This window comes from Juglans microcarpa x Juglans regia, chromosome 5D (genome assembly GCF_004785595.1).
Source record: "Juglans microcarpa x Juglans regia isolate MS1-56 chromosome 5D, Jm3101_v1.0, whole genome shotgun sequence".
Classification (NCBI taxonomy): Eukaryota; Viridiplantae; Streptophyta; class Magnoliopsida; order Fagales; family Juglandaceae; genus Juglans; species Juglans microcarpa x Juglans regia.
In genome coordinates this window covers 3,144,822-3,172,302 of record NC_054602.1, presented here as the reverse complement: position 1 = coordinate 3,172,302, position 27,481 = coordinate 3,144,822, and the positions used below count along the sequence as shown (strand labels likewise).

The 27,481-nt window shown below is 38.3% G+C and overlaps 3 protein-coding genes across 11 annotated transcripts; 1 reads left to right on the top strand and 2 right to left on the bottom strand.

The window, feature by feature from the left end:
• Positions 1 to 226: 226 nt before the first annotated feature.
• LOC121266464 (protein DETOXIFICATION 42-like) lies at positions 227 to 11,379 on the bottom strand. 6 transcript variants are annotated; one of them, XM_041170287.1, is made up of 14 exons: positions 11,226 to 11,379; positions 10,993 to 11,089; positions 10,638 to 10,759; positions 9,943 to 10,158; positions 9,593 to 9,765; positions 9,199 to 9,334; positions 8,591 to 8,687; positions 8,372 to 8,472; positions 1,932 to 2,095; positions 1,307 to 1,378; positions 1,117 to 1,233; positions 925 to 1,020; positions 604 to 725; positions 227 to 471 (listed from the first exon to the last, which is right to left on the bottom strand). In XM_041170287.1, the coding sequence occupies exons 2-14, from the start codon at positions 11,067 to 11,069 to the stop codon at positions 276 to 278; spliced, it is 1,689 nt and encodes a 562-aa protein (XP_041026221.1). In that variant the 5' UTR covers positions 11,070 to 11,089; positions 11,226 to 11,379; the 3' UTR covers positions 227 to 275. The 6 variants fall into 6 exon arrangements, 5 of the variants coding, with proteins under 5 accessions (XP_041026221.1, XP_041026222.1, XP_041026224.1 ...); XM_041170288.1 differs by having other exon boundaries at positions 227 to 407; XM_041170290.1 differs by lacking the exon at positions 1,932 to 2,095 and having other exon boundaries at positions 1,307 to 1,365.
• A 1,593-nt stretch (positions 11,380 to 12,972) lies between these two features.
• On the bottom strand, positions 12,973 to 15,135 carry LOC121266463 (putative pentatricopeptide repeat-containing protein At5g52630). The gene has a single exon (XM_041170286.1). It carries the CDS (start codon positions 15,075 to 15,077, stop codon positions 13,233 to 13,235), a length of 1,845 nt encoding a protein of 614 aa, XP_041026220.1. The 5' UTR covers positions 15,078 to 15,135; the 3' UTR covers positions 12,973 to 13,232.
• Positions 15,136 to 16,926: 1,791 nt separating this feature from the next.
• Positions 16,927 to 26,662, top strand: LOC121266462. Of its 4 annotated transcripts, none has more exons than XM_041170283.1 (24): positions 16,927 to 17,335; positions 17,445 to 17,545; positions 17,656 to 17,866; positions 18,092 to 18,173; positions 18,292 to 18,565; positions 18,764 to 18,866; positions 18,994 to 19,130; positions 19,451 to 19,624; positions 20,692 to 20,891; positions 20,995 to 21,132; positions 21,264 to 21,352; positions 21,478 to 21,625; positions 21,763 to 21,815; positions 22,803 to 22,858; positions 23,402 to 23,565; positions 23,844 to 24,034; positions 24,590 to 24,641; positions 24,719 to 24,791; positions 25,231 to 25,332; positions 25,463 to 25,559; positions 25,652 to 25,768; positions 25,854 to 26,095; positions 26,220 to 26,360; positions 26,443 to 26,662. In XM_041170283.1, exons 1-24 carry the CDS (start codon positions 17,176 to 17,178, stop codon positions 26,620 to 26,622), a joined length of 3,285 nt encoding a protein of 1,094 aa, XP_041026217.1. In that variant the 5' UTR covers positions 16,927 to 17,175; the 3' UTR covers positions 26,623 to 26,662. The 4 variants fall into 4 exon arrangements, with proteins under 4 accessions (XP_041026217.1, XP_041026216.1, XP_041026218.1 ...); XM_041170282.1 differs by having other exon boundaries at positions 20,989 to 21,132; XM_041170284.1 differs by having other exon boundaries at positions 17,229 to 17,335; positions 17,445 to 17,478; positions 20,989 to 21,132.
• Positions 26,663 to 27,481: the final 819 nt, after the last annotated feature.

The following is a 27,481-nucleotide window of genomic DNA, read 5'->3' as shown; positions in this document are numbered from 1 at the left end:
CACTAAATACTCTCTAAAAATTGAACTGAAACTTCCTAAAACATAGAGGAGGGGTATAGGAAGTAGGTGTGGTGTTAAAACATAGACACCAAACAAGGACATACCCTATCATAAAGTCCAGAACTTGGGTTTCGTGAACCAAAATAAATAACTCTGTCCGAGGAAAATTGCGCACCCCAGTTTTTTAATTTTTAATTTTATTTACGAGGAAACCCCAAATTTTCAGTTAAAGAAATGGGAAGCAAATACCATTATATTTTAGTTGGAAACATGAATCATCCCATTACAGCATGCAGGGTTTGATTACCTGAATTCAGGAAAAAAAAAAAAAATATCAATGTACAGAACATCCTATAGGTAGCTATAATTCCCTGAGAAATCTCCATGGTCCTGTACCAGTCCCTATCCTGCAAAGTTAAAAGCGTGAACGTTAAGTTCAACTGAATTCTTCTCAATACTTCCATATAATCCCTGTTAGAAACCATATTATAGCAAATAAGAAAAGAAAGGAAGAAAGATGAAAGCATGCATTTCTTTCCAACTTAACAAAAGATGTAAGAGATTAAATGATTGATATGATAGTCTACTTGCAGAAGTAGTTACCTCCAAAAGCCAGCCAATGCGCGCAAACTCATATAGATAGACAAAGCAATCCAGATTCCAATAAAGCCATGACTTGATGATTGTATAAATAAGCACGTTATGCTCACTAATGCCACCAAAACCTGGGGACAAAGGGCAAACAGAGATTATATGAGAGAGTGCTATGGATAAATTTATTTCTAAAGTAAAGTACTAAGGGTAGAATCTTCCAACCTCAATGGTGGCTTAAAGATTCAGTAAGAAATCAAACTAAACTTGGCAGGAAAAAGAAAAATGGAAAGAAAAAATTGCATGGAGCAAACAAGGGATTTGAGGACTTGCCATCGAGTAAGCAGAATATGCAAAATCGGAAGCACCATAGTTGATTCCATCAAAAACAAATGCTAAAGCATTGATAGGTTGAGTCACCGCAACAAACTAGCAAAATAAAATAAAATGGCACAACTAAAAATTATAGGAATCATGTGAACTGGAAAAAGAACATTAATGTGGTTCGAGAGAGAGAGGGAATACCGGAATGCTTAGACCTATAAGTTGCAGAACATTGATGTCCTGTGTAAATATTCTCGGGGCAAATTGTAATACACCAACAATGATGACCGAGAGTGATAGCCCCAAAACCAAGCCCAACTGCATTATAGAACCATAAGCAATGCAGAATGCGAGAAGCCATTTTTAATAATAATCTCAAAAACCAGCATACCTGCAAAACACGAGAAGCAGTGGTTGCAGCCTTGTTGTAATCCTTCTTTGCGAATGCACCTGCAAGAATTGCCTGAGAAAAGGTGTCACTACAGTCTGTCCTGGAGACAATTCAGAAAAGAGCATGCTTCTGGATAGTTTGGTATGAATCGAGGTAACGATGATAAAAAACGAATTCACACAAAGCCAAGTTAGACACGTCTAAATTCATGCTTTAAAGACAGTTCAATTTGTATGATATTATAACCAAGCTCAAAAAGAAAAAAAAATGGAAATGAAGTGAGATGTACATGATTCTTAAGAAGTCAGATTAAGCATTTTCCAATGACTAAAAACAGTCTGAGCCACAGAAACCTTTTTCTGGCTATTTATAAATGATGATATTGAGTGAAAGTAAAGGAAGAAAAAGGGGTGGGGCACCTCCCTCAAAAAAATATAATATCCCAAGTTTTTTTTGGGTATAAGCTTATGTATTGTATGAAGTTCAATGTATTTTGTCTGTTAAATTATCTCATACAAGTTTCTGTCCCTTGGCAAGTCAAGCATAAGTCTTTGTATACATATGTGTGAAGGTAATGATGGTAGTTGCATCCTTGCATTTGATTGAAAAGTATTATGAATCTTACTTGTCCGGCAACAGCCAACCCATCAGCAAGCAAAGAGGTTGCCAGCCATATCTGTAGGCAAACCTGAAAGGCAGCCATTGCTGTTGATCCCTGCCTTGCAGCCAATGATGCTGCCAGGGTCACACAGAATGTCACAGCTATGACCCTCACCAACAACATAAATCCTGAATTCAAGAAAACAAAAGGTGCACTCTGATCAACAGGGATAGTGTACTACAAGAATTTCTTGTATTTGATTATAACTTGCACAGACGTGTGCTTTAAGGATAAGGTCGTGAGGGAAGTTGTAGGTTTTGTAAACTGTCCAATACAATTTTGTATCCTTGTATAAATATTATGAAACACAGTGCCAGATCAAAGAATGAATTCTTATAATACTTGTTCGCCCCCAGAAAGCAACATTGAATACAACAACATGCATTTATATACGTATGTTGTACAATTCTAGAGTTAATGCAAGCAGAATGGTAGCTGGTTATTTTCATCATCAATTGACAAGTTCATGTAATCAAGTTTCTGGCTATAACGATTTCGTTAATTCTTTTTTTTTTATAAGTAAGATATAAACTTTATTGATGTGAATGAAATATGCATATACTTAGTACACAGGAAGTATACAGTTGAACACCTAGATACATTCTAAGAGCGTTAAACTAAAGATAGGAATTCTTGTATATCATCCCCATTTAATACAATAGCTGAAAACCAAAGCAATAAAGTGTGCAGAAAATAATTCTTCAGCTCCATCATTGTTCTTTCCTTGTCTTTGAAGCATCGCATATTCCTTTCCGTCCAAATACACCACATGATACACAACGGAATCATTCTCCAAACTGCTGCCACTTGATGACTGCCCTGCAATTTCCTCCAACAACCCATCAGCTCCACCACTCTCCTAGGCATTACCCAAGCCACACCGACCCGTCGAAAAATCTCATCCCACAACCCTCTTGCTACATCACAATGTAGTAAAAGATGATCTACCGATTCTCCATTCTTTCTACACATGTAACACCAATCCAGTACAACGCATCCTCTCTTCCTCAAATTATCCGTGGTTAAGATCTTCCCAAGGGCGGCATTCCAAACAAAGAAAGCAACTCTAGAGGGCACTCGAGACCTCCAAATGTTCCTCCAAGGGAATGAGGTGTGATCCTGTGAAATCAAAATTTTATAATACGCTTTTACTGAGAATTTCTTATGATCCTGGAACCTCCATTTCAAGCTGTCTTGTTGCGCCATAGTAGACCCTAAAGAATGTAACAAGCTGAAAAAATCTGAAACCATAGATAATTCCCAATCATGAATATCTCTATTAAACAGAATATTCTACTGATGCGAACCATGAGTAAATAATCGCACTTCCGCCACAGAAACGTCCTTGTTAACTGCAATACGATATAAAGCTGGAAACACCCTTTCCAATGCATGATCTCCACACCACACATCCCGCCAAAAACTGATTCGGTCACCCTCACCTGCGACAAAACGAATATGATTTACTAAAATAATCCACCCCTTCCTTATAAACTTCCATAGCCCCACTCCATGCCCCCCTCTCACTTCTTTAGAACACCAACCACCCCAATCAACCCCATATTTAGCATCTATTATTTCCCTCCACAAAGAACCCTCTTCCATATGATATCTCCAAAGCCATTTCCCCAACAACACTTTATTAAAAGTTCTCAAGTTACACACACCCAACCCCCCATACTCAACTGGAGAACATATTGTCTTCCAATTAACCAAATGAACTTTCTTCTCCTCCCCTAAGTCTCCCCATAGAAATGCCTTGAAGAGTTTCTCAATTCTATTCACCACCCCTGCAGGCATAGGAAAAAGGGATAAAAAAGTGGGGAGGTTTGTAAGGGTACTCTTGATAAGGGTGAGACGACCTCCTTTCGATACACCCTTTTCCATCCAGCCAACCTTTTCTCTATCTTTTCTACCACCCCATCCCATATAGCTCTACTCTTGAAAGTAGCACCTAACGGAAGACCCAGATATTTCATTGGGAACGAGGACACCCTGCAACCCAGAAGACTTGCTAGATTGCGTATATTAGGGACCACACCCACCGGAACCAACTCAGACTTGTCAAGGTTCACCTTAGGCCCTGATACTGCTTCAAAACAAAGTAATAATGCATGCAAAGTTTGGACCTGACTCCTATCCGCTTCACAAAACAACAGAGTGTCGTCTGCAAAAAGAAGATGTGAAATGATACAAGAGCTACCAGAGCCATTTCCCACCTGAAAACCAGATAAAAAACTCCCACTAACAGTAGCCTGCAACATCTTGCTCAACGCCTCCATAACTATGACAAAAAGAAAGGGAGGTAATGGATCACCCTGTCGCAAACCCCTCGAACTATGAAAAAAAACCTGCAGGAGTGCCATTAACTAGCACTGAAAACCGGGCCGTTGAAATGCAAAAACGCATCCAAGAAATCCACCTATCTCCAAAACCACACCTCTTCAATAAATACAAAAGGAAATCCCAGTTCACATGGTCATAAACCTTCTCCATATCTAGCTTGCAAAGAATACCTGGACTTCCCTCCCTCAATCTAGCATCCAAACACTCATTTGCAATGAGCACCGAATCAAGTATATATCTCCCATGAATAAAAGCATTTTGAGGCTTGGAAATAATATTTTCCAGCACTAGACTAAGCCGATTAGCAAGGACCTTTGAAATAATCTTATAGACACTGCTAATCAAACTTATTGGGCGAAAATCCTCAATATTCGACGCCCCATATTTCTTTGGAATGAGTGCAATAAAAGTCGCATTAAGTGATTTTTCAAGCTTTTGATAAGCATGAAATTCACTGAACACCCGCAAGACATCACCTTTCACCACATTCCAACAAGTTTGGAAGAAATCCATTGAGAAACCATCTGGACCCGGCGCTTTGTCCTTAGCCATACCAGATATGACCTTGAAAATCTCATCTTCCACAAAAGGTCTCTCCAATACACTCACAAGCTGCGGATCAATTGCCTCAAATGGTAAGTCATCAAGCTTCGGCCTCCAAGTTACTGGTTCGGTAAGCAGAGTCTCATAATAATGTGCAATGTGACTTTCTAGATCAGCTGAAGAAGATAGCACCTGTGTACCTGAATGTAACAACTCAATCGCATTATTACGTCGATGAGAATTAGCCATTTTGTGAAAAAACTTCGTACACCTATCACCCTCTTTCAACCAGAGGGCTCTGGATTTTTGACGCCATGAAGTCTCTTCTAACAGCAACACCCTTTCCAACTCTGCCACAACCGTTACTTTTCTCAATAACTCCTCCTCCGAAGCCCTTCCCAATAATTCCTTACCCTCCAACTCCTGCAACTCCTCCATCAAAATAGACTTTTGATTGTCAATGTGACCAAAAACTTCCAAGTTCCATTTCTTCAGGTCTTGCTTTAGAGCCTTCATCTTACCTGCAAGAATAAAACTCGGAGTGCCACTAAACTGGTACGAAGTCCACCAAGTTCTCACCATCTCTACAAACCCGTCCACCTTAAGCCACATATTCTCAAACTTGAAATACCGGCGACCCCCTTGAATGCCACCACAATCTAAGAGGATGGGAAAATGGTCTGAGCTGACTCTAGCTAACCTTTTCTGACTAACTTCTGGATAGCGGGCTTCCCATAACGGTGAGACAAGAAATCGATCCAATTTCGACCAAGCACGGCCATTAGACCAAGTATACTCACCACCCACCAAAGGGAGGTCCATAAGATCCATATCAAAGATGAACTCAGAGAATTCCGCCATGGCCAAAGTGTGTCGATGATGCCCCGATCGTTCACTAGGAAAACGAGTAATGTTAAAATCACCCCCATACACCACGGCACATCCCATAAAGAGTGTATTCCCGCCAACTCCTCCCACAACCGTCGTCTATCTCTATCTATGTTAGGACCATAAGACCCTGCAAAAGCCCAAATCCACCCATCGCTCATATTTTTGAATAACACCGAAACCAAAAACTCTCCAACACACTCCTCAATCGCCTCAACCACTCTTTTATCCCACATTAATAATACTCCACCTGATGCTCCCTGAGAGGCCAAATAGGACCGACCCATATAAGAACATCCCCAAATACTACGCACAAAAATTCTATCAATAAAACCCAACTTTGTTTCTTGCAAGCATATCACATCTCCCTTCCATAATCTCAATAGCGCTTTGATCCGAAGGTGTTTGTCTCTATCATTGAGACCCCTTACATTCCAAGAAACGATCTTAGGCTTCATTAAAACTTAACTTACCCCTCCCTTTTGATCTAACCCTTCCACTACTCCCCTCCTTGACATCATAATTGATGGAGCATGTTAAGCGTTTAAGTTCCCTATCTTGTTTTGAAGCTGATTTCGAACGGCTAGCTTCAATAGCCACAAAAAGGGCCATAAATTGTTCCTCATAACCTCCAAAAGAGACCCCAAAAATTTTCTGTAGCTCCTCTACCTTTTTAAAAATCCAATTCGTCGAACAACTCCCATAATCACTGGGAGGGAGTGTACATAAAGGAGTAAGAGCCCCCTCTTCCCCAACACTGTTATTGGGAATCACCGAAACATCCAGCTTATTTGTTTCACCACTTAAAACCATATTATAAAGAGGAGAATCATCCCCAGAAAATAACTCATCAGGTCTACTCATCACCAAAAGTGGAAGACCACTCTGAACCACATCACTGTCCCGCGAAAACACCTCACCGCAAAGAGACATCTCTCTATCCCTCAAGCCAGACTGCTCGTGCACCACTTCTGGGACTTCGTCCACCACACACAGTTCCGATAATCCATTCTCCACAGACGCAGAAGTTAACGCCAGAAACTCCCCCCCCTCTACCTCTTCCCGTCGAAACTCCTTTACCGTCTCACCTGAGTGGTCGACCGAGGGTGTAGGCAACTTCTGTGCCGGCAGGGTTGCCAATAATGCACTTATCGGCGCCACAGGAGCAACATAACCCTAGTCCAAAATCTCGGATCCGAGTCGGATCTCCTTTTTCGTCTCACCAGAGGGTTTGACCAAGGTTGTCGGCAGCTTCTGTGCCGAGCTGCCGGCAGGGTTGCCGGTAATGAACTTATCGGCGCCACCCGCTGTCCCTGGTCCGATATCTCGGATCCGAGAACCTTCCCCGACCCAACTGTCTCCACTGCCCTCCAGGCCTTCACAGGGCCTGATGCCTGACCCTTGCCCAAGCCCATCGCTCTGCCCAGACCCATACCACCCACCATTCGGCCCACCACCTCCTTACCTTTAACGCAGCGTTTTAGATAATTTATTTCATCTAACACAATGCCGATCTTCTCCTCCAATCCAGCTAACATCTTCAAAATGCTTTCCTCATTTAGCCCCGCCAATCTGCTTTTTGCTACACCATGCCGCTACACGTCCTCAGAGATGGTTACACCTGACACCACGTCTAATGCAGCATGATACAATACCTTCTTCAGCACCTCACTGTACGACCTTGCACCTCCTGCCCACGATGATGGAGCACCTCCCTCACCTTTGTTCTTCTTTGCAGCAACTATCTGGATATCAGCCATCTCCATTAAAATATCAGCAAGCTTCTTCCATCCCTCCCCCTTCCTTCCTTCCGGAATCACAAGCAATCCTCTCCTCTTATCACGACCAAATTCTGAGATGGAGATAAAACTACCATTAAAGTTACGTCCCTTCCTCACTATTATCACAGTGTCCCCTTTTCTACGAGTTCGCAGAAACTCCTGAGTACCCAATGTTACTGCACACTCCTTCACCATAGAACCCAGCCAACCCAGAGTTTCCCAATCCACTGAAATATATTTCACACCACGATGACTACTTTCTATAATCCTCCACCACCTTGCATTCTCCTTTCTAAACTCAAACAACTTCTGATCAATGAATACCTCCTTGCACAACCCCATCTAAACCAAGCCACAGACAATACAAACCTAATGATTCAGAGAATACACTAATCCCCTCAAGAAGGAAAAGCCATTGATGAATCACTACCAACAGAAGGAAAAAAAAACTAAAACTGTACGGAGAGAAACTAGAGAGAGAGTGATGTAGAAAGTTTGGCTCATATTCCAAACTTTCGTTAATTCTCCATATAACATAAAACTTATTTCCTCACGTCCTAAAATTCATGAAATAAAAAGTACATGCAGCTCTTGAATGATAATGGTAGCTGGTTATTTTCATCATCTATTGACAAGTTCATGTAATCAAGTTTCTGGCTATAATGATTTCGTTAACTCTGCATATAACATAAAACTTATTTCCTCAAGTCCTAAAATTCATGAAATAAAAAGTATATGCAGCACTGACATTCGAATTTGTAGAAAAAAAAATAATTTGGGGAATACTAAAATAAGAAAGGCATGGATTCTTTTCCAAGTCATGGCAGAAAATTTAAAGACACTCACCATTGCTAAGAAAACGCCCAAATTGAAGATCGTTTATACTTGGAGCTAAGAGATCAACTTCTTTCAGTAATCGCCACAAGAGAATCAGGGAGATTAGGTACCTATAAAGATCAGATGCCAAATGACAAATAGATGTGAGAGACCTAAAATATTAACACATCCTAGCCCAGAGTCAGAAACAGGATGATGGAAATTAATTAGCACAAATGTGATACTTACTGCGAAATAACATGTGCAAGGGCCGCTCCACTAACCCCCATACGAAGTATGAACATAAATAGTGGGTCTAGAATGATATTTGCCGCATCTCCCACCACTATATCAAATTTAATGAACTATTCAATAAGATTTATCTGCAACCAAAAATGCCAAACATGGAAGATTTTTTTCTTTCTTTGAAATGAATTAAACAATAATTAATACATAGAAGTTTATTTATCCTAGACATAAATACTTATATTATATATATTTATTTATTTATTTTTCATAGCAATTACATTACATACATGCGATAGGTTGCACATTAAAGTCTCCATTTTCTATAAACCATAAACCAAGCGCTTACCACCTAACTTTTCAACTATTTAAACATTCTTCTGCAAATTTAAATTTTCATAATCCATAGGCACAAATTCTCAAAACAATCTTCTGAGTGGAACAAAGGCTGACACTTTTTTAAATTAAAGGGATACTTCTTCAAATCCTAAACCACAACAAAGTGTCTTCATTAGATTATCTCCATATGACATTTGAATGCAGAGTAAGTTCTGTTAATTTGCATCAATGATGATGGAAATGCAAAAGAACCCAAGATGAAGAAAACTTACCGGTAGCATATAACGGAGTTTTTGTGTCTTTAAATCCTCTAAAAACCCCTTGCATGGCCAGAGAGAGAAGAACCGCTGGAGCACCAAGAGACCTCAGTGTCAAGTATTGTTGGGCTGGCTTTAACATGGGAGAATTCTACAGGAACAGAATTGTGATGTAGTAATTGTATGCAGATTACTATAACTTGAATATTGGAATAACAAATGAAGCTAGATTGATTGGGAGCCTATGGGTAGGGGAACATGGGAGCCTTATTTGCTTCTCCAATGCAATACTACAACATTGAAGGTATGACTTGCAAATTTTCTCCAACCATTTTTAGCAAGCAAATTATATACAACGGAACTCCAACGAAAGTGAAGTGATACCTAGCACTTCTAAAAGAAAACTTACAGAATCTACCCCCATATAGTTCAATATTGGCTTAGCAGAAAAAATGAGGAATAAAGCTTGTATGAGCCCTAGCAGGCTACCAACAACCAATGCTGATGAAGCTGATGGAATATGCCTTCTATCATCTGTTTTCCTGTAACTTTTGGTAAGGGTTGATGACTTGCACGAAGACTCTGTTTTTAAAATAAACCAAGATCCATAACATGTTAATAGATGAGACTAATTCACAAAACTTTACAGGGGAAGAATAAGAAAAAAACTTGAAGGATATTGGAACTTCCATAAGATGGAAAATACTCCTAACATGTGCTTTAACAAATACAAGAGGGGGGAGAAGAGAAAAGGCACACCAACTTGAGGTATCAGCTCTTTCATTTCCATCTCCAGATCGACAGCATAACCCTTTTTGAGTACTTCACTGTCATCTGCTTCCATACTCAATCTTTCATTAGCATCTTCCTCAGCTACAAAAGATGTTGTAACACTGACAAGTGGAATTATTGCTATCTTTGATACTTGATTGAAAACAGCAATAGAAACTCCTACAGCAGCAAGCTCCACAGCACCTATATGAATAGTAGCCTGGTGATCAAGACCAGAACCAAACAGTGATATAATGCGGCAACCTAAATAGCCCAAATTTTGATCTAGGGAAAAAGTTCTCAGTTTAGAAACATGTCACGGGTTGAATAAGAATTAACAAAACCATGCTCATATAAGGAGAAATGAGTGTCATAATACAGTAATGCGATAAGATAGATGCATATTTACACATATATCAGTTCTCTAGACATCAAGGAAATATTTTCTACAATACCATATTATGAACCAGTATAATAGATATACTTCAAAATCTGGTGGAGTCCTTACTACTAATTTTCGTATATGTATCTGTTGTTCCCGGCCCTAAATAGAGGTCTACGGATGCATAGCATCACCTTTTGCACAAGATTCAACAACTTGAACACAAGTCAAAAGGGTAACAGACACCATGCAGGAGGTTTGTGAAATAGCAACTAAATAAAAAGGAACATTAAGAACTAACCTATGCGTCCAATGAATATAGTGTCTATTATAGAAGCAATAGGGTCGGTTGTTAAAGCCAGCGCGGTTGGGAGTGCGATCTGCATTATTTCCTTGCCTATATCATCGCTTCTGAAAACATTCCTGGCAACATTGTAAAGTTGCAAGTTTAACGTTTAAATCAATTAGTCGGGCAAAAGAAAGAAAACATTCGAATCAATTCACTATTTCAATCAAAGATGAATAATAAATAAAGGTTTTTGTGGCAGAAGGAAAAACTGCCACAAAAATAACAACACAAATGGCAGTACGATGACAAAGAGCAAAAAAACTTGAAAAACTCGGAACGTTTAAGATATTCAGTCATTGTATAGCACCTTGTGTCTTTGAAGAGTAGAAAGAGGGGCATCTTGCCAATGCTTTTCCACAACCATGAAACCGCATCTAAAGTCATGACTGTAATGGCCTTTCCACCTTCAGCAGAGGGAATCAAATATCGAGAGTTTCAAAAAGAGAGATCGATTTACAAATGGAAGACGCACAAGAACTAAGAACAGAAATTCGGTTCACTAGACAAAAAAACATCGTAAATGAACGAAAGATACTTAACTGGGAAGTAGATGCGTATAGGTATTCCATTTCAAAGAGAAAGGTGTGATCCGGAATAATAGTCTTACCCCAGATAACGAGACACTACGTCGACCTACCCCAGTTCAGAACACCCGGCAAAACTATACATGCATACATGCATACCCCAGTTTCGGATGGTGACATGCCTGAAAATGACACAGGCTCTTCCTTTACGGGGGGTGCATTGACCAAGTCACCTTCTGGTGTTTAAAGAGCTGCACTACTGTGCCGCATTTTTTTATTTACATTTTATTTTATCATTTTTAAATATTTTAAAAAAATATAAAAATACATTATTACATTAAATATTACTTCTTTAATTATTAAATAAATAAAAAAATTCACTAACGGTAACAATTGGGCAGCATGGTAGTTTTTTTCTAAAATTTATAACATATTTTGACCTCCATTTGAACTATTTAAGACGTTTTTTTCGAATTGCAGCCGTTGGGCAAAAAATGATTTTGGGTAGCATAAATTATGAGAGCTCTCTTAAATTAAAAGAAAAGAAACAAAGAAAAAATGTCTTTTAGACGAAACAATAGATTAGAAAGTATAATCAAAGAATGTTTAAAAGTGTTAATTCTCATTGAATATAAATCAAAAGAAAAATGATTTGTACAAATTCTAAATAGACAAGTCTCATATAAATTCTGTAAAAAAGTGAACCACACCTAAAAAAATTATTATTTATTAGTGAAATCCACTTTTTTACAAAAGATTTATATACGAAACTTGTCTATTTAAGATTTGTACCTAACTTACTCTTTTATTTTTTATTTTATAAGCAAGAGGCATCAGATTATTAATAGCGACAATACACCATAAGATCTTTGTTTAATCAACAACTGTTTTGGACGTGATCTTAGGCATAATTAAAAAAGATTAAATTACAGCAACAGTTAAAAATCTAGGTTACTCTTGGGACATTCACGTTGTCTTCAAGAGGAAGATAAAACAAGCTTAAAACGTGTAATCTAATAAAAATGAAAATGGTCATAACCAACCGTACACTCAACCAAGGCTGCTTTAACACTATTTAATTCTAATTACGTGGAATTTAAGCATTGGACCGTAATGGTGCAGAACCTTCCTCAACTATTTTTCTCTTTTAACTCCATGAACCTTTCTCGCTTAAGCTAGACAGAAGCGTTTTATCTTATTAATTCCACAAACCTATTGGAGGATGTTTACTCTCGATTGGTAACAGAATCTTGAGGCTCTGATACTGAATCCTCTACTTTGACCGAAAGTCGGAAAAAAATCTTTTAAAACTAAGGGCTAGTTTGTTTTCAGAGATGAGACGAGATGAATTGAGATTAAAGTTAAAAAGTTGAATAAAATATTGTTAGAATATATTTTTTAATATTATTTTTGTTTTGAAATTTGAAAATGTTGAATTGTTTATTTTATTTTGTGTGGAAATTTGAGAAAGTTGTAATGATGAAGTGAGATGAAATGAGATGAGATGTTTTTTGAAAACAAACGAGGCCCAAGTTCTTGTTTGTTTTCGCATATGAGATAAGATGAGACCTAAGACTTTCATGGATGCTCTCCTGGATGGTTACAGTCAAGTTGAGTTCTCCACCGCATGGGTTTGTTTTGGAGACCAAACGTAGATCAAGATGGTTGTTGGTTTCGTGAATATCATCCAGGGCTAGCTGGGGTACGCAGATCTGGTGCGTTGACACGGCAATAATGTAATATGATAGCAGACCAGACATGGATTGAAAAATAAAATACCTATGGATGTATGGATCCGAGCAGATGAACCTTTTTTTTTCTTGACGAACCTCTCAGATTTGAACAAAATCCAATCTGACAATATTCCAAAGCCGCTGAATGCATTATACAATTAGACAGCAATTAAATACTGGAGTAAAGTTTCAATTGTGAAAAAAAAAAAATGAAACAAAATTCTTCTTTTCCAGTAATTGTTTGCCTGCATATGTATTTGGTCAATGTGAATGAAAACTTCCAATATCAATCACCAATAATCTCCACAAGTGCATCTACCATCCTCAAATCTATGGAACCGGTTGTTATCCCTCACAATAATCACCCTTCCAGTGCACTTGGACATAAACTTGATTGCAGTGTGACAATCACCACAAACACGCAAGTTCTTCATCACCCTGATTGGCCTTTCAGGTGGAAAGGTAATGAGCCCAAATGCAATGGCTAGTCTTTCACTGTGATACCTAATTGCCTGATTTTTCTCCTCACCATCCACTCCTTTAAGCACAAAACTTGTGTCTGCCACATATCCAGCACTCTCCATTTCCTCCATTAATTCTTCCAACTTCTGATAGATCTCTCGAGTTTTTACATTATACCTATCCCCAGAAACAAATGTGTGAACTCTATTTCCCTCCTCAACCCAGCTCAAGCCCGTTTCCTTCTTCATCCCGCGGTCCCTTAACATCTTCCTGGCTTTGGCTGCTTCCTCCCATCTTCCAGCAGCAGCATAAGCATTAGACAGTAGCACGTGTATGCCTGGGCTCACAGGGCCCGACTGAAAGACTTTATCAGCAGCAAAGGCTGCCAATTCAGTATCCCCATGAATTCTACATCCAGTCAATAAAGCTCCCCACACAGACTCTGTTGGTTCCATAGGCATTTCTTTAATAATCGAAACTGCATCCAGCAATTTTCCTGCACGGCCAAGCAAGTCCACCATGGAAGCATAATGCTGACCCCCTGGCTCAATTCCATATTCCTTCATTAGCTGAAAGTAATATCGCCCCTTTTCAACTAACCCTGCATGACTACAAGCATACAGAACACACAAAAACGTGATGAAATTTGGCTTCATCCCAGCAGCTTCCATATCTTTAAATAGAGAAAAAGCTCTATCCGTATGGGTATGCTGAGCACAAGCTATCAGCATTGCATTCCACGTACCAAGATTCTTAACTGGTAACTCCGCAAAAACCTGATAAGCTCCCTCGATAACTCCGCACTTAGAATACAAAGAAATCAAAGAACTACCCACAAAGCTCGACGAATCAAAGCTCGTCTTAAAGCAAAACCCATGTATTTGCTTCCCCAATTCTAGTAGCGTTGAATAGCCACAAACCCGTATCACACTTGAAAATGTAAAATCATTAACATCCAAATTCTCGAACAAAGCTTGCTTAAACAGTCTTAAAGCCTCCTCATCATCACCCAACTGAGCATATCCATATATCATCCCACTCCAAGAAACCACATTCTTCCCAGGCATCTCATCAAACACTTTCCGAGCATATCCGATTTCCCCACATTTTGCGTACATGTCAACTATTGAGCTCCCCACAAACACATCAAATTCAAACCCAGTCTTCACAGAGAGGCAATGTATAGACTGCCCAATATCACACCTGGACAAAATGGCGCACGACTTCGTCGCGCTCGGGAGTATATGGTCGTCGGGTCGAACCCCAGTACGGAACATTCGACGAAAGAACTCGAGGGCAAGCGAGGGAAGCTCATTCTGGGAAAAGGAGGAGATCACGGAGCTCCAAGTGGTGGACGACTTACGTGGGGCCTCGTCGAAAATTTGGCCGGAAAGGAGGGGCAATTGGGACTTGGAGTAGAAGTTGATGAGGTGATGAGAAATGAGGGGGATGGTTTGGAGGCCTGATTTGATGATGAGTGCGTGGATTTGGATGCCCTTTGGGAGGGATCTGGAGTGGGTTAGGGAGAGGAGGAGGTTGCAGACGTGCTTGTAGCTTTGTTCAAAGCTATGTTGATTAAGAGGGTTTTGTAACTGTGGGGGTTTAAGGAGAACGGGAGTTGGAGTGGTTGGGAGCGTGGGATGGGTTCTCCTCTGGGGCAGTGGGTGAAGCATCAGGTGTTGTGTTACACTGTTGGTTATGTTACGTATGGAATGGAAGGTTTCAGAATAAACATGGACCAAATGACTTCATAAGGTATTTATTGTTGGGATGCTTGGATATTGAGAAGGTTATAGTTACAAAATGACAGTGAAATAGTCGATTGGTAATTTTTTTCCCTAAATGTGTCCTCTTAATTTATTTTTTATTTTTTTAATTTTTTAACCCAAATATTCTTTTTATAATTAAAAATAGATGGATACAACATGTGAATCTTACTAATCAGTTATTTTGTTCTCAAGTTTGTGTATAGAGTACATAATTTACACCACTTAAATAATAAGATTTGATTTGTAAGATTTAAATTTTAAAATTTATCTTTTAAATTAAATAATACAACATAATTGTATGCAATGTGAATGCATTAGAATAAAAGTACTCATATTTGATATTGAGTTCACGTGCTATGTCTATGTTTTTCTGAATTGTAAAAATAATTTAGATAAAAAAATGAAGGAAATTTAAATCTTCGACCAATGCCCTTCATACTACGTACGCTTGTAATTATTCCATTTCAAGTAACTTATGCTAACGAAACGAGTAAAATTGCACCTTATGTTTTAAATTGGGGGGTAAAGTGAAAAGTTTCATAGTTTGATAATCAAAATTATAAAGTAAAATGTTAGTTTAAAGGAAAACAGTGTGTATATATATATTCTAAAAATTAATTTAAAATTTACTTTTATCCTAAAACTATAGGAAAGAGTTTGGATTGAAAATGGAAATAAAAAATAATGAAAGAAAAATTTATTATGTGCGTAAAACACATATAATAAAATATTTATATAATTTAATTTAATTAAAAAATAAATTTTAAAATTTAAATGGTTAAAAGAGAAAGAAGACGTGTCAGATGACATAAATGAATGAAAAAATTTGGGGAGCAACCACTATTTGGCAGCAATTGGATCACACCCCACGTGACCTATCAAAATAACTAATTTATCCCTGCAACAAAAAGTATGTTCCCTCTTTCAGATTTCACTAATTTGAAATGCCCAGCAGGGCTCTCCCTCATCCCTACCCCCATGTTCCGTCTGCACCCTCTGCCCACCTCCACCCTGCGTCGCGCATCTAGGCCAAATGGGAGGTATGACTAAGCATAGAGGGCTGAGGGAGATGCGGTGGAGCTGGTGATGGCGAGGGGGAGGCGGCATGGTGGCTAGAGGGCGGCAGATCTAGGCCAAATGGGTGGAGAAACCCATATAAGAGTAAGGGTGCGTGAGGGGTAGATCGGGATTATGGGTGGCTAGGGTAAGTCGATGGCAGCCTAGGGAGGCTTGAGGTGGCTATTGAAAATCGTGGGTGGCACCGTATGACGAGCTAAGATGGAGAACTTGTGTATGGGTGAAACCCATTTCAGGAAAGAGAGGGAGAGGGCTACCATGCTATGGAAGCTTGACAGTGGCTAGGGGGAGTTCAATGGCTCAATGGTGCTCAACGGTGGGGCTGGAGGCTAACGACGACGGCGATAGCTGCAGCGAGAGGGAGAAACCGTGTAGAAGAACCCATTTCAGGTTGAGAGAGGGGGCTGCGCATGGGGCTGCCTTGGAGGCTTGAAGGTGGCTGGAAGTGGCCAGCGTAAGGGGGAGCCGATAGTGGTGGCTGTTGGCACTATAGGTGGTGCACGACAGAATTTGGTGAGCTGAGAAAGGGAATCGGGTAAGGGAGGAGATGCTGCCCACGTGAGTGCGAACTTGGTAGATAGACGTTCTGTTTATATATATATATATATATATATAAGATGACACGTAATGTGTGCTACAAATTAATTGTGAATAGAGGTTGATTGATAGAAAAACTCTAAACGAATAGGCGACGGCAGGAGAATATAGCGAGATAGGCTACGACGTCGTTTTTATACAAGAAGTTATTTTATAACGGCAGGAAGTAGCATCTAGCATCAAGTTGAACTTTCGTCCAGAAATTCTCGAACATTTCCCTGACTGGACTGGACCGGACCGGAATTCTTAGAATAAGCAAATGCCCTAATTCGCTAGCAGGAACTTTTTATAGACAGCTGAAAAACCAACCGACTAACAGCTTCAATCGATGGCGGAAGATCACCGATTGATATGGGAGTCATCGCAACCGGAATCCATGGTCTCCGCAACTGTTGGCCGGGTCATGAGCACTCTGCTCGGCGCTCGCCCCAAAAAACTCTACGACGCCGTTTCTCGCCTTTCCTCGGGCCCTAATAGAGCCTCACCCGGTACATCTGTGCTACACATATACACGGACTTTCGCATGATTCTCACTCTCTCTCTCTGGTCTTTGAAGCTTGTGTGTGTGCTTGTTATCCTAACTGCGAACTTTCGCAGGTTCGTTGGAGGACTCTCTCTGGTTTTTGCACAAGTACGTAAAAGACGCCGCTGAGGACAAGGAAGCATTGGATCATATTCTTGTTCCTATGATTGAACACGTAGATTAAATTCCCACATGCATTTCCTCATTTTATTTATTTCAAGTTTTGCTCCCTTACATCATCATTTAAACATGGAGTATATGATTTTTTCAATTATTTTTTTGAAGTCATTGAGGTGCAAGGAGCCGAGGAATGGAGGCCAGGTTCTAATACTTATTAACTGGCTCTTTCAAGATGAACTTCTTTTCCAAGCTCTGGCGACGAGTCTTGCTAACGTGTTCGTGATAAAAGAAGACCGTTATATCGCTCTCGGCTGGTGCATTCTTGTCCGCAATCTTCTCGAGTATGAGAGCTCCAGTTCTCAATATTCAATGATTGGTAAACGCACATTTCTCTTAGGGAAATTGACCATATGCTCTCATTATCCATTTATTGATTGTTTTATGTCAATGAACTTATGAGGATTTTAAAGAAAGGGTAGAACCTTAGTCTTGTAGTAGTTTGCTGGGGCCTCTTTAGGGAATAGGAAACCCATTTTATAATCCAAGGTTTTGGTCCCTGGTGTTGAGGATTGATGGACTAGCTATTCTTTTGGTATGGCAGGAATAAGGGAGAGGTTCACTGATCTGTTGAAGATACTTTGTTCGAGTATGTCACATCTGTTAAGTATTGTATGTAAAGGAAGGTATGAATCACATTTGAAGACCATATATGACAATTTTTATGTGTTCACTTAAGAATCATATCTGGAAATCCTGTTCCATGTTTTGTTTATATGTTTGTTTGACCACTTGTTTCTGTAGCACTTTGCAGGGTGGATTTGAGTTACCATCTCGTCTTGCAGTATCCGCTGCTGATTGTCTTTTAGCTCTTACTGAAGCATTGACAAAAAAAGTTCCAAGTAACAGAATGACATCAAATTCAGCTCTGAATCGGCCAATTTCTTTAGTGCCGTCGTCTACTCACAAGAAAGCACAAGCAGTCTCAAAGTCTTCAGAAGTCTCAAACATGGACATGGAATATTTATTTTGGGATCATTTAGAGGAACTCATAAATTTAACACAGAGACTCCTTGCTGTATGTTCTATACTTTTGTTCACTTTATGAAAAACATGGAATTACTCATTATTGGTATAAATCCCTTTATTTTATGTTATTGGGCAATATTGAGTTAGTGATACATATGCTTTTACCGTATGAGCCATATTGTAGATGTCAAGTTTGTTATAGCAGCAGACAAATATCATAGCTTATATGCTTTACCATGTTCTGCAGTGGAGTAGGAAAAGTCGGCCTTTACATGCTAAAGGGTTGGAGAAAGTGATCAAGTGGTTGCAAGAGATAAAAGGTCATTATGGCTGCTTTCAAGATGAGGCAGGTCCAATACACAATGCACGCTTCTCAGTGTATCATATATTCAGCATGTCTAGTTTCTTTTTTGAATAAGTAGGTATGGATAATTTCTTATACGCCGTTGTTTCTTTTTTCTGCAACATGACACACAGGCTCAAAGATTCTCAAGACTGGAGTAATGTTACTCTCTTCTTGTTGGAAGCATTATGGCTTGCTATTGCACTTGGAAGACCCGAAATTTTCTCAGCATTACAAAAACTTGTTGGACCAGTACTTATCTGGCATCCAGGTCATATATCCCATAGCATCTCGTGTCTGTTCATTTTGAGTAGAATGCCATTTTTTATTATTATTTTTTTCAAATAATTGTCTCATTTTATCTATAAGAAAGGATTTCTGTTTACATGATCTGGTAAGAGGATCTAGACATAGCATCAAATTACTTATTCGCTGGATGCTTAAAAGATCAAATAACGTTATTCGTGAAACTCCATCCAAAATGACTGGCTGTCATTTTTTCTTTGATGTTGTGATCTTGATGGCTCATATATCCATTCTCCATTTATTTAATGGAGTTATTAAGTTGTTGATACTTGGAAGCATATGCAGTACTATACAGACAACCATACTGGAGGGCACACTGATGATAAGGATGGTGGTGCAGAGACCAGGAAATTTTTTCTGAATTGTTTATGCCTTCTACTGGGTCGTTTAGATAGCAAGAAATTTGAAGCCACGACTGTGGAATATGGGATGCAGATATCAGACGTTCTTTTACCACAGGTAGTCATGCTTGGGGTCATGAAGAGCCAAATTACAGTTATTTTCTAACAAGAGCTATATGCAATTTATAGTTAGGCAAATCAAGACTGGTTTCTCTTTTAAGTTAATGCACGTATTAGTTCATTGAATGCTCCAGCGGTCCTCATCTTAAGCAATAGTAAAATCCTGGGCATCCCAATGCAAGCATGTGGGTTTGAGTCTTTAGATTGGCCATTCCATGTAAAAAATACTGAAGGTTGTGAACATATCCAAGACACCCACCCAGGATTCTACATGGACCAGTTATGGATAATAACCCTTCCTGATATCTAAGGGTTCGTTGGTGTTGCTTCTAGGATATTGACCAATTCTGACATGTATTGGACATGTTGCTGGCGTGGATTTGACATGATTTTGGAAATTTAGATGTTGTGTATTGTTTGAGCATGGCAATACCAAATATACACGTCATCTCTGTCAAAACTTGGTCATATTATCAGGATCACTTACCTCTAGGTTATACAGCAGTCTCAGAAGTACTCCGAGTCTGTTTTAGACCTTCAGCTATTAAGTTTTGAACAGGCAAAGATGGCACCCTCACGCGTCTCTTGATTAATTCTGAGAGATAAGTTGGCTGCATTCAATCTTGGACCCCTAGGCACACATACATTTGCTATTGGGTACTCATAATATATCATTGAATCATTGTTTCTTACATTTAGTTGTAGATTTATGTTAAGAACACCCAATTCAGTTATTGGACTCCATGAAAACATAGGGGATCATCCCTGGACTTAAGGAAGGCAAAACACATGGCCATTCTTAGATTAGGTTTGGATAATGAGTTGAGATGAGATGGGTTGAGATGAAAGTTGAAAGTTGAATAAAATATTGTTAGTATATTATTTTTTAATATTATTATTATTTTGAGATTTGAAAAAGTTGAATTGTTTATTATATTTTGTTTGAAAATTTGTAAAAGTTGTAATAATGAGATGAAATGAAATGAGATGGATTGAGAGCCCCTCTCAATCCAAATGGAGCCTTACTCTTTTTTTTTTTTTTTTTTTTTTTGTTGGCTTTTGAAGCTTCATTGTGCTGATGAAGATTTGATAGACGGAGTTGTTTGCATATATAAGGCAGTCATTTTCAAGTGCTATTCATCTGGAAGCAGTGTCACTGACACTAGACTGATGGATTCTGTGCTACCACTGCTGCTTCGCCTTCTAGACGAGCGGGATGGCACAGCTAGAGCTGTTGTTATGCTCATAGCAGAATACTGCTCAGTGTATATTTTCTATTCTTTTTGTATCCTAATACTTTGTGGTGGAAACAAATTTATAGTCTGTTTGGTTTAAAACCTCACTGTATTAATGATTTACCAGGAGCAGAGATAGTCAGTGCGTTCAAAAAGTTCTTAAGCGAATTGCTTCTGGGAATGTTCTGCAGCGAAGAAATGCTGTTGATGTTTTGTCCGAACTTGTTCATATATCATCTGATTCAATGAATAAACTTTCTCATTTGGCATGGTATAAGTCTACTGTAGCCATTGTTACTTATTATTAAAAAAAATACTGTAGCTGTTGTTATTTCCAATATCCAAGGATTTCACTTTTTCATTTTTTTGTAAGTCTGTCTCCTCTTTCACTGCGTATGACAGGCAAGATATAGGAAACAAATTGCTAGAATGCCTAGGAGATGAGGAAAGTATTATTCGTGAGCAGGCATCTAGTTTGCTTCCAATGATAGGTTAGTATAGCTATCTGCTTTGGGCAATATGATCTTGCATGAAACTTATTTGCTGCTATATTTGTTAGTGGAAAATGGTTTAATTTAGTACTTTGCATTACTGAATTGTATAATTCTTCTTGCAGACCCGTCATTAGTTTTTCCAGGACTTGTTCATCTTGTTTATTCTTCAGATGAAAGAGTCCATTCATCTGCTAGTGATGCCTTCATTAGGGTGCTCAAATATCATAATCAGAAATTTGAAGTTATCTGTATGCTGCTTGACTCTCTGAGGTATGTTCCTTCACCAACCCTTTCAATTCCTAAACCAGAAGTTATTTGGTTTATATCTAATCACTTGTAGCTTCTAATTCTGAATAATATCATATTGGACTGAGTTTTCACCTATTTTCACCCATTTTCTCTCACAGCAACCTAAATGCAAGCCTAGATTTTCAGCAAACTACAGGAGACATAGGGGAAGGTTTGTCTCTCGTTGTGATGGCGCAATTTGCCAAATGATGCATGATTCTCTTTTATTCTTATTTTTACTTTGAAATTTCTCCATTTGATTGTATGACCACATTCTCGGTATGATCTATATAGTCTCTTTTACCTTCTTAAATCACCGAAACATAACTTTTGGATTGAATGTCTCAATGCTTGTCCCAAATATGAAGGAGCTGTGGATCTATTATGTATATACTCTACATTGACCAATTTCCCATTGGATTGTCAAAATGAACAAAGTTTCTGATGTTGCCAGCAAGAAGCTTTTTTAACCTTAACTCAGTTTTATTTAATTTGAGTAGTCAAGGTTATTTATGTAATTGTGATATTTCTGGAGTTGGTTGTACTTTTGGTCTATTAGGTTGTACTTTGGGTTGCATTATGATATTGGATTGTTATATGTGCTTAAAATAGTTACTGATAAAAAAAAAAGCTCTTATAATAGTTATATACTATAAACTTAGTAGTCAAAATTCATTAAACCCAAGTTATGCTCTTGAGGATTGTGTAATGTAGTCCTTCGAGCTGCCAAGGAAATCTTAGATGTAATGCTTAGATCAATCTTCTTTTTCTGATTCTCCTTCTAGTTTTTCAGCCATTTCTAGCCATTTCCAGCAAAACCATACCTGGATTTTCTTAAACCCCTAAATTATCCATCCATCCATCAGGTTTGGCTTAAAGCCCTTCATCTCCTACGAATTTTTCTATCTTATTTTGCTTTTTCTGTTGTTATTTTGAATTTGAAACGGATAAAAATGTTTGAGATCTTGTAAAATCTGTTGGGTTCTAAGTCATTATGAAATTCTGGATTTTCTTCTCGTATGCTCCATCTTCCTAGTGATAGTTAAATTCAGAATCAGGTACTCATTGTCAAGTGTGCTGATCATCAACAAGTTCTGCGACTCCCTTCAGAGTAAAGAAGGACATTTAATTTATGATCCACCTTTTATTACTGTTGCAGGATCAAAGTTTGATAGTGATCGAGTGCTTGGGCTAATCCCAGAGTGGACAAAAAGTGTAAGATGGTGCTACTATAATTTGATTATATTATTCTTCATGTTTTTCTTCCCTTTTAGTGATGCATTGAATTATAGCTTAGGCTTCCCTTGCTGTGTAAAGTGTTTTCTTTGTACGTTTTAGGTATGCACATGCATCCATGTTTTTATTTGTCTTGGTTTCTATGCTTTCCAAGATCATTGGCAATCCAATAACAAAAAAGTGCATCTCTTTCCTTCTCTCTCTCTCTCTCCAACATATGTTGTGATCATTTTTTATCAATCCACAATGTCGTGTACTTGGGCTGCGCCTTTTGTATTTTTTAATAAATCTTCAACTCCTGTAAGAAAATCCATACATTTTTTGTTTTTGTGGGGATGCAAATAGTTGAAAGACATATTATAGGAGTTTCTCTCTTTGTGCACATCCATTTTTAGCTTTTGCAGTTGTTCCTAGTCTCTTTCTCTGTGAAACAAACTGGATCAAGTGGATGTAGCTCAAATTGAAACTTTTGTTTTGTTGCTCAAAAAAAAAAAAATCTCAGCTTTTTTTGAAATATTGCAGGTTCAAGACTGGAACTGTTTGATTGGACCATTGATTGACAAGATGTTTGCAGAGCCGTCAAATGCAACTATTGTTAGGTTTCTGAGTTATATAAGTGATCACCTAGGAGAAGCTGGTGATTTCGTCATCCATCGCGTTTTATTACATGTGAAAGGACAGCGAGAGTGAGTTAATCAATTCAATAGTATGCAGATTTTATTTATTGTTTCTTGTTTAATTCTTGTTTTTGATCTTAGATGTTCACTTTAATTAAGTTTTTCAGTATCTACTGCTTTTGTACTTCACCATTGCAAGATAAGTAGCACAAACACTTCTAAAAAGGAGCTTCATCTGAATGCTGGATCTGTTGTTACATCATTTATATAGCATTTAGAATGTTGAGATCCTATCAAAGTGACTGTCTTCTTGTCTCTGACCCATTCTTCCCATTTTCCTTTACCAGGATTGATGAAAGCTTATTAGCCAGACCAGAGAGCAGAACCTATGCCAATCATGATTCTGTGCAAATGCAGCAATACTTGTTTGAGCGCCTTTGCCCATTACTCATAATTAGGATGCTTCCCCTGAGAATCTTTGATGATCTTAATTCAGCCATTATGTATGATAAACTTCTAATTCAAGGCATTATGCATGGTATGCTTGTCTCTCTTATATAAGCTCCTTTTTCCCCTCTTCCCTTACAATACTAAGCCCCCTTAAATTTATTGCATTGTTCTATCACAGTGTCAACTCCAAAACTATGTGCATTGTTTTTTTTTTTTCATTGGAGAATAGAGTTATTAATATGCTGTCTTGAATATTTTTACCATCTTTTTTTATGTATGTAAATTTTGTAAATGTTTCATAACTGCTCAACCCGATAGATTTTACATTTTATAACAAAAGCATTAATGCTTTCCTTATTTCTTTATGCAGTCATTTGTAACCGTAAAGCAATTTGGAAATAAGTTTGTCTAAATGTTTACTTATCAAACTTAAGTTTGTCTACAAGTTTATGTTTCCATGCATGTGAACATGATATTAGCGGACACTTCTAAGACTGTACTTGAACCTTATCGTGAATCTCAAATCTTGACCTGGATGCATGTCTGAGTTTTCTCTAAATCCCAACTGAAGCTTCTTATTTTACAAATGTTTTAGTTACAGTTCACTTGTAACATTTTTGCTTGTTATTTGGGAAAATTCCAGGGGATGAAGATAGCAACAATCATGAGAGTGCTGCTGCTCTCCTTCTAAACAGGTTGATTCACATGCATAACCTTAGTTGCTTCAGTATACAGAATGAGATGTACTTATTTCTTCTGTTCTTTATTTTAGGGCATTTCGTAAGTTTGAATTTGACGATGTACGAAAACTTGCTGCTGAGCTTTGTGGTCGCATTCACCCCCAAGTATGAACAACTGTGCCCAACCTGTTATTAGTGCGTCTTATTTGGCTTATGCTAGTTGAGACTGTTTGATCATTTGATTAGGCTTTTTTCTTTTTTCTTTTTCTTTTTTTAAAGTTTCCAAATTGATGTAATTATTAGTGTTGGTTTTACTTTCTGGAAGCAATTATTTGTCGGGGTACAGCTTTACATGTTGATTGGGGATTCAGTTCTCCATAAACAAAGGAGTTGGGTGAATTTCTTCCCTTCTTGTTTCTTCTCTGTTGCATAATAACATGTACAGATTGTCAAACAAAAGTTTATTCTTTATATGTCATATAAAAACCGGGCACAGATTATTTTGGCACAGATATTGCTTTCCATTTCTGCTTGTGGTTTTAATTGCGCGTCTTCTCATTTTCATGTTCAACTACTTTTGACTCTCTGCCTTTTGATTTATTAGGTTCTATTTCCAATTCTTTGCACCGAGTTAGAGCATGCAGCAGCTTCTCAGGATATACTGAAGATAAAAGCTTGTTTGTTTTCAGTCTGCACTTCCCTTATGGTAATTATCTTATGATATCAATATATTTTAATGCGATCATGAAGTACTGCTTTTCTTGATTGCTTTGACCCAAAGTGTCATCAATAATAATTATGCCACAGCTAATGTAAAAGTTTCTTCTGCATTGTAGATCAGAGGCAGGGATTCAGTTACCCATCATTTCATGTTCAAAATTAGGAAGACGCTAGAAACCATGCTCCTATGGCCTTCACTGAATGGGGATGAAAGTACATGCCTGATTACTTTTCTTTTCCATATTTTTCTACTGGTTACTATTATCTCTATGCAAGTAATGGCTGTAAATATTTTCTCCCCTCAGTTTCCAAAGCACAACATGGATGCATTGATTGTCTAGCAATGATGATATGTGCTGAATTCAAAACTCCAGAATCATTTGCCTCCACCTCAGAGAAGATTACCATTCCTGGAAAGAAAGGTGGTATCAGTTAGTTTCATATCCTTATTATGAACATAAATATTGTTGATTAGGGCACATTTGATATCTTTGGGTCAAATTGCAGGGAATGGTGCCTCAAAAAATTCTACGCTTACTTATGTGATCCATCAATTTGTACAAAATAAGGACGAAGATGTTTCAACCTCTGATTTGAGTAATGAAATCAGTGCAATTGAAGCAACAGTCCAACTCCCTTTTCGTTTGTGCATGGCTAATGTTCTCATCAGTGCTTGCCAGAAGATATCAGACTCTGGGAAGAAACCCTTCGCTCGGAAGGCTCTTCCATCTCTCATCCGTTCTGCTGAGGTATTTCAGTTATTGAGCTCATAACATGTAGATCGTTATTGATTGATTTGAGTGAGTGTGTGTGTGTTTCTCTTGGTCACTTTTTCTCCTGCTTGCTTCTTACGAGTGCTATCGGATATTGCAGGTGATAATGCAGCCAGAGATTAGAGCTGCATGCATCCAGGTTCTCTTTTCAGCTGTCTATCATCTGAAGTCTGCAGTTCTCCCTTACTCACTGGATCTGCTTAAACTCTCACTAAAAGCTCTCAGAAAAGAATCAGAAAAGGTAATTAACTCCTCTCTTGCACGGGCTGAACAAGTATTTTGGGTTCTTGCTGGTGCATTAATTGCCTTCTTTTGTTTATCAGGAAAGGATGGCAGGTGCAAAGTTAGTGGCATCTCTCATGGGAAGTGATGATGTGATTTTGGAGAGTATATCGGGAGCACTATTAGAAGCAAGATCTGTACTTTCAAGTGTATCGTTGACGGATGCCTCCCTTGAGCTACGACAAGTATGCAAAAAGTTGCTGATATGCATGACTTCATAGAAGATAGAACGAGCTATTTGGTTTGTGATGAAATTAATAAGTACTATGTATTTGTTCTGGTTGTACAGTTAATCCTCTTGTACAAAAAGTTTTTTCCTCTTTTTCCACGTTCGAGTTTTTCTATTGGAGGTTGGTAGGAGAAGAAATAACAGGTCATTATGCAGGCAATCACAAATTCTACAAAGAATTACCTTTGTGATTGACTGCTTCTCGAAGTGGTCGTGCAGCAAAGCTCACGAGTAGAGTTCACTGAATATCAAAAGAATTGAATTTTACTTACAGATTCGGTGGTGATGCTTTTCAGAATATTAGGGATCTAGAATTAAAAAAATATCCTGGATAGTATGAAATGCTTAATAAATGTTATTGGATTTATGTTATGTGTCTTTTCTTCTACTTCAAGTCCTAAAGAATCTTGTTCGGCTGAATGAACTAATGTGGGGGATGAGGCAAGAATTCCCTAGTAGACAGTGGGGTCGTCGTCTAAAGATATCTGAATTCAGCCTTGGATCATGTGAGGGAGTCTTTAATCATCTTTAGGTTTGGATCAGGACGCTCGATAAGAACTTGAGGCTAAGGATTATCCATCTGTCGAAATTTGTCTCACTTGAAACTGATCTGACCAGGATATATGGTATTTTTCGTTGATAGAGGATCTATACAAAAATCGACAATAATTGTTAATCTCGTAGAAAAGTGACAAGGCGTTAAATGCTTTCAGAAGGTACCGAAATTTTATAGATGGACATGGTGGGTGGGTGGGTCCAATATTGTTGAGGGAATATGTTAAACAATGCATCCAGGCAATATAATATATATATATATATATATATATTTATTTGCATCAACAATTATAGAA

What these genes read in the sequence shown, in the direction of transcription:
- LOC121266463 (XM_041170286.1), bottom strand. Translation starts at nt 15,077, where the DNA reads ATGCTTCACCCACTGCCCCAGAGGAGAACCCATCCCACGCTCCCAACC.
- LOC121266462 (XM_041170282.1), top strand. Translation starts at nt 17,176, where the DNA reads ATGGCGGAAGATCACCGATTGATATGGGAGTCATCGCAACCGGAATCC. An exon ending in CCCTAATAGAGCCTCACCCG is followed by an intron (nt 17,336 to 17,444) that starts GTACATCTGTGC and finishes GAACTTTCGCAG; the next exon opens with GTTCGTTGGAGGACTCTCTC. An exon ending in TCAGAAAAGAATCAGAAAAG is followed by an intron (nt 26,361 to 26,442) that starts GTAATTAACTCC and finishes TTTGTTTATCAG; the next exon opens with GAAAGGATGGCAGGTGCAAA.
- LOC121266464 (XM_041170287.1), bottom strand. Translation starts at nt 11,069, where the DNA reads ATGACTTTAGATGCGGTTTCATGGTTGTGGAAAAGCATTGGCAAGATG. An exon ending in CTACTCTTCAAAGACACAAG is followed by an intron (nt 10,760 to 10,992) that starts GTGCTATACAAT and finishes CAATGTTGCCAG; the next exon opens with GAATGTTTTCAGAAGCGATG. An exon ending in CTTGCACATGTTATTTCGCA is followed by an intron (nt 8,473 to 8,590) that starts GTAAGTATCACA and finishes TGATCTTTATAG; the next exon opens with GTACCTAATCTCCCTGATTC.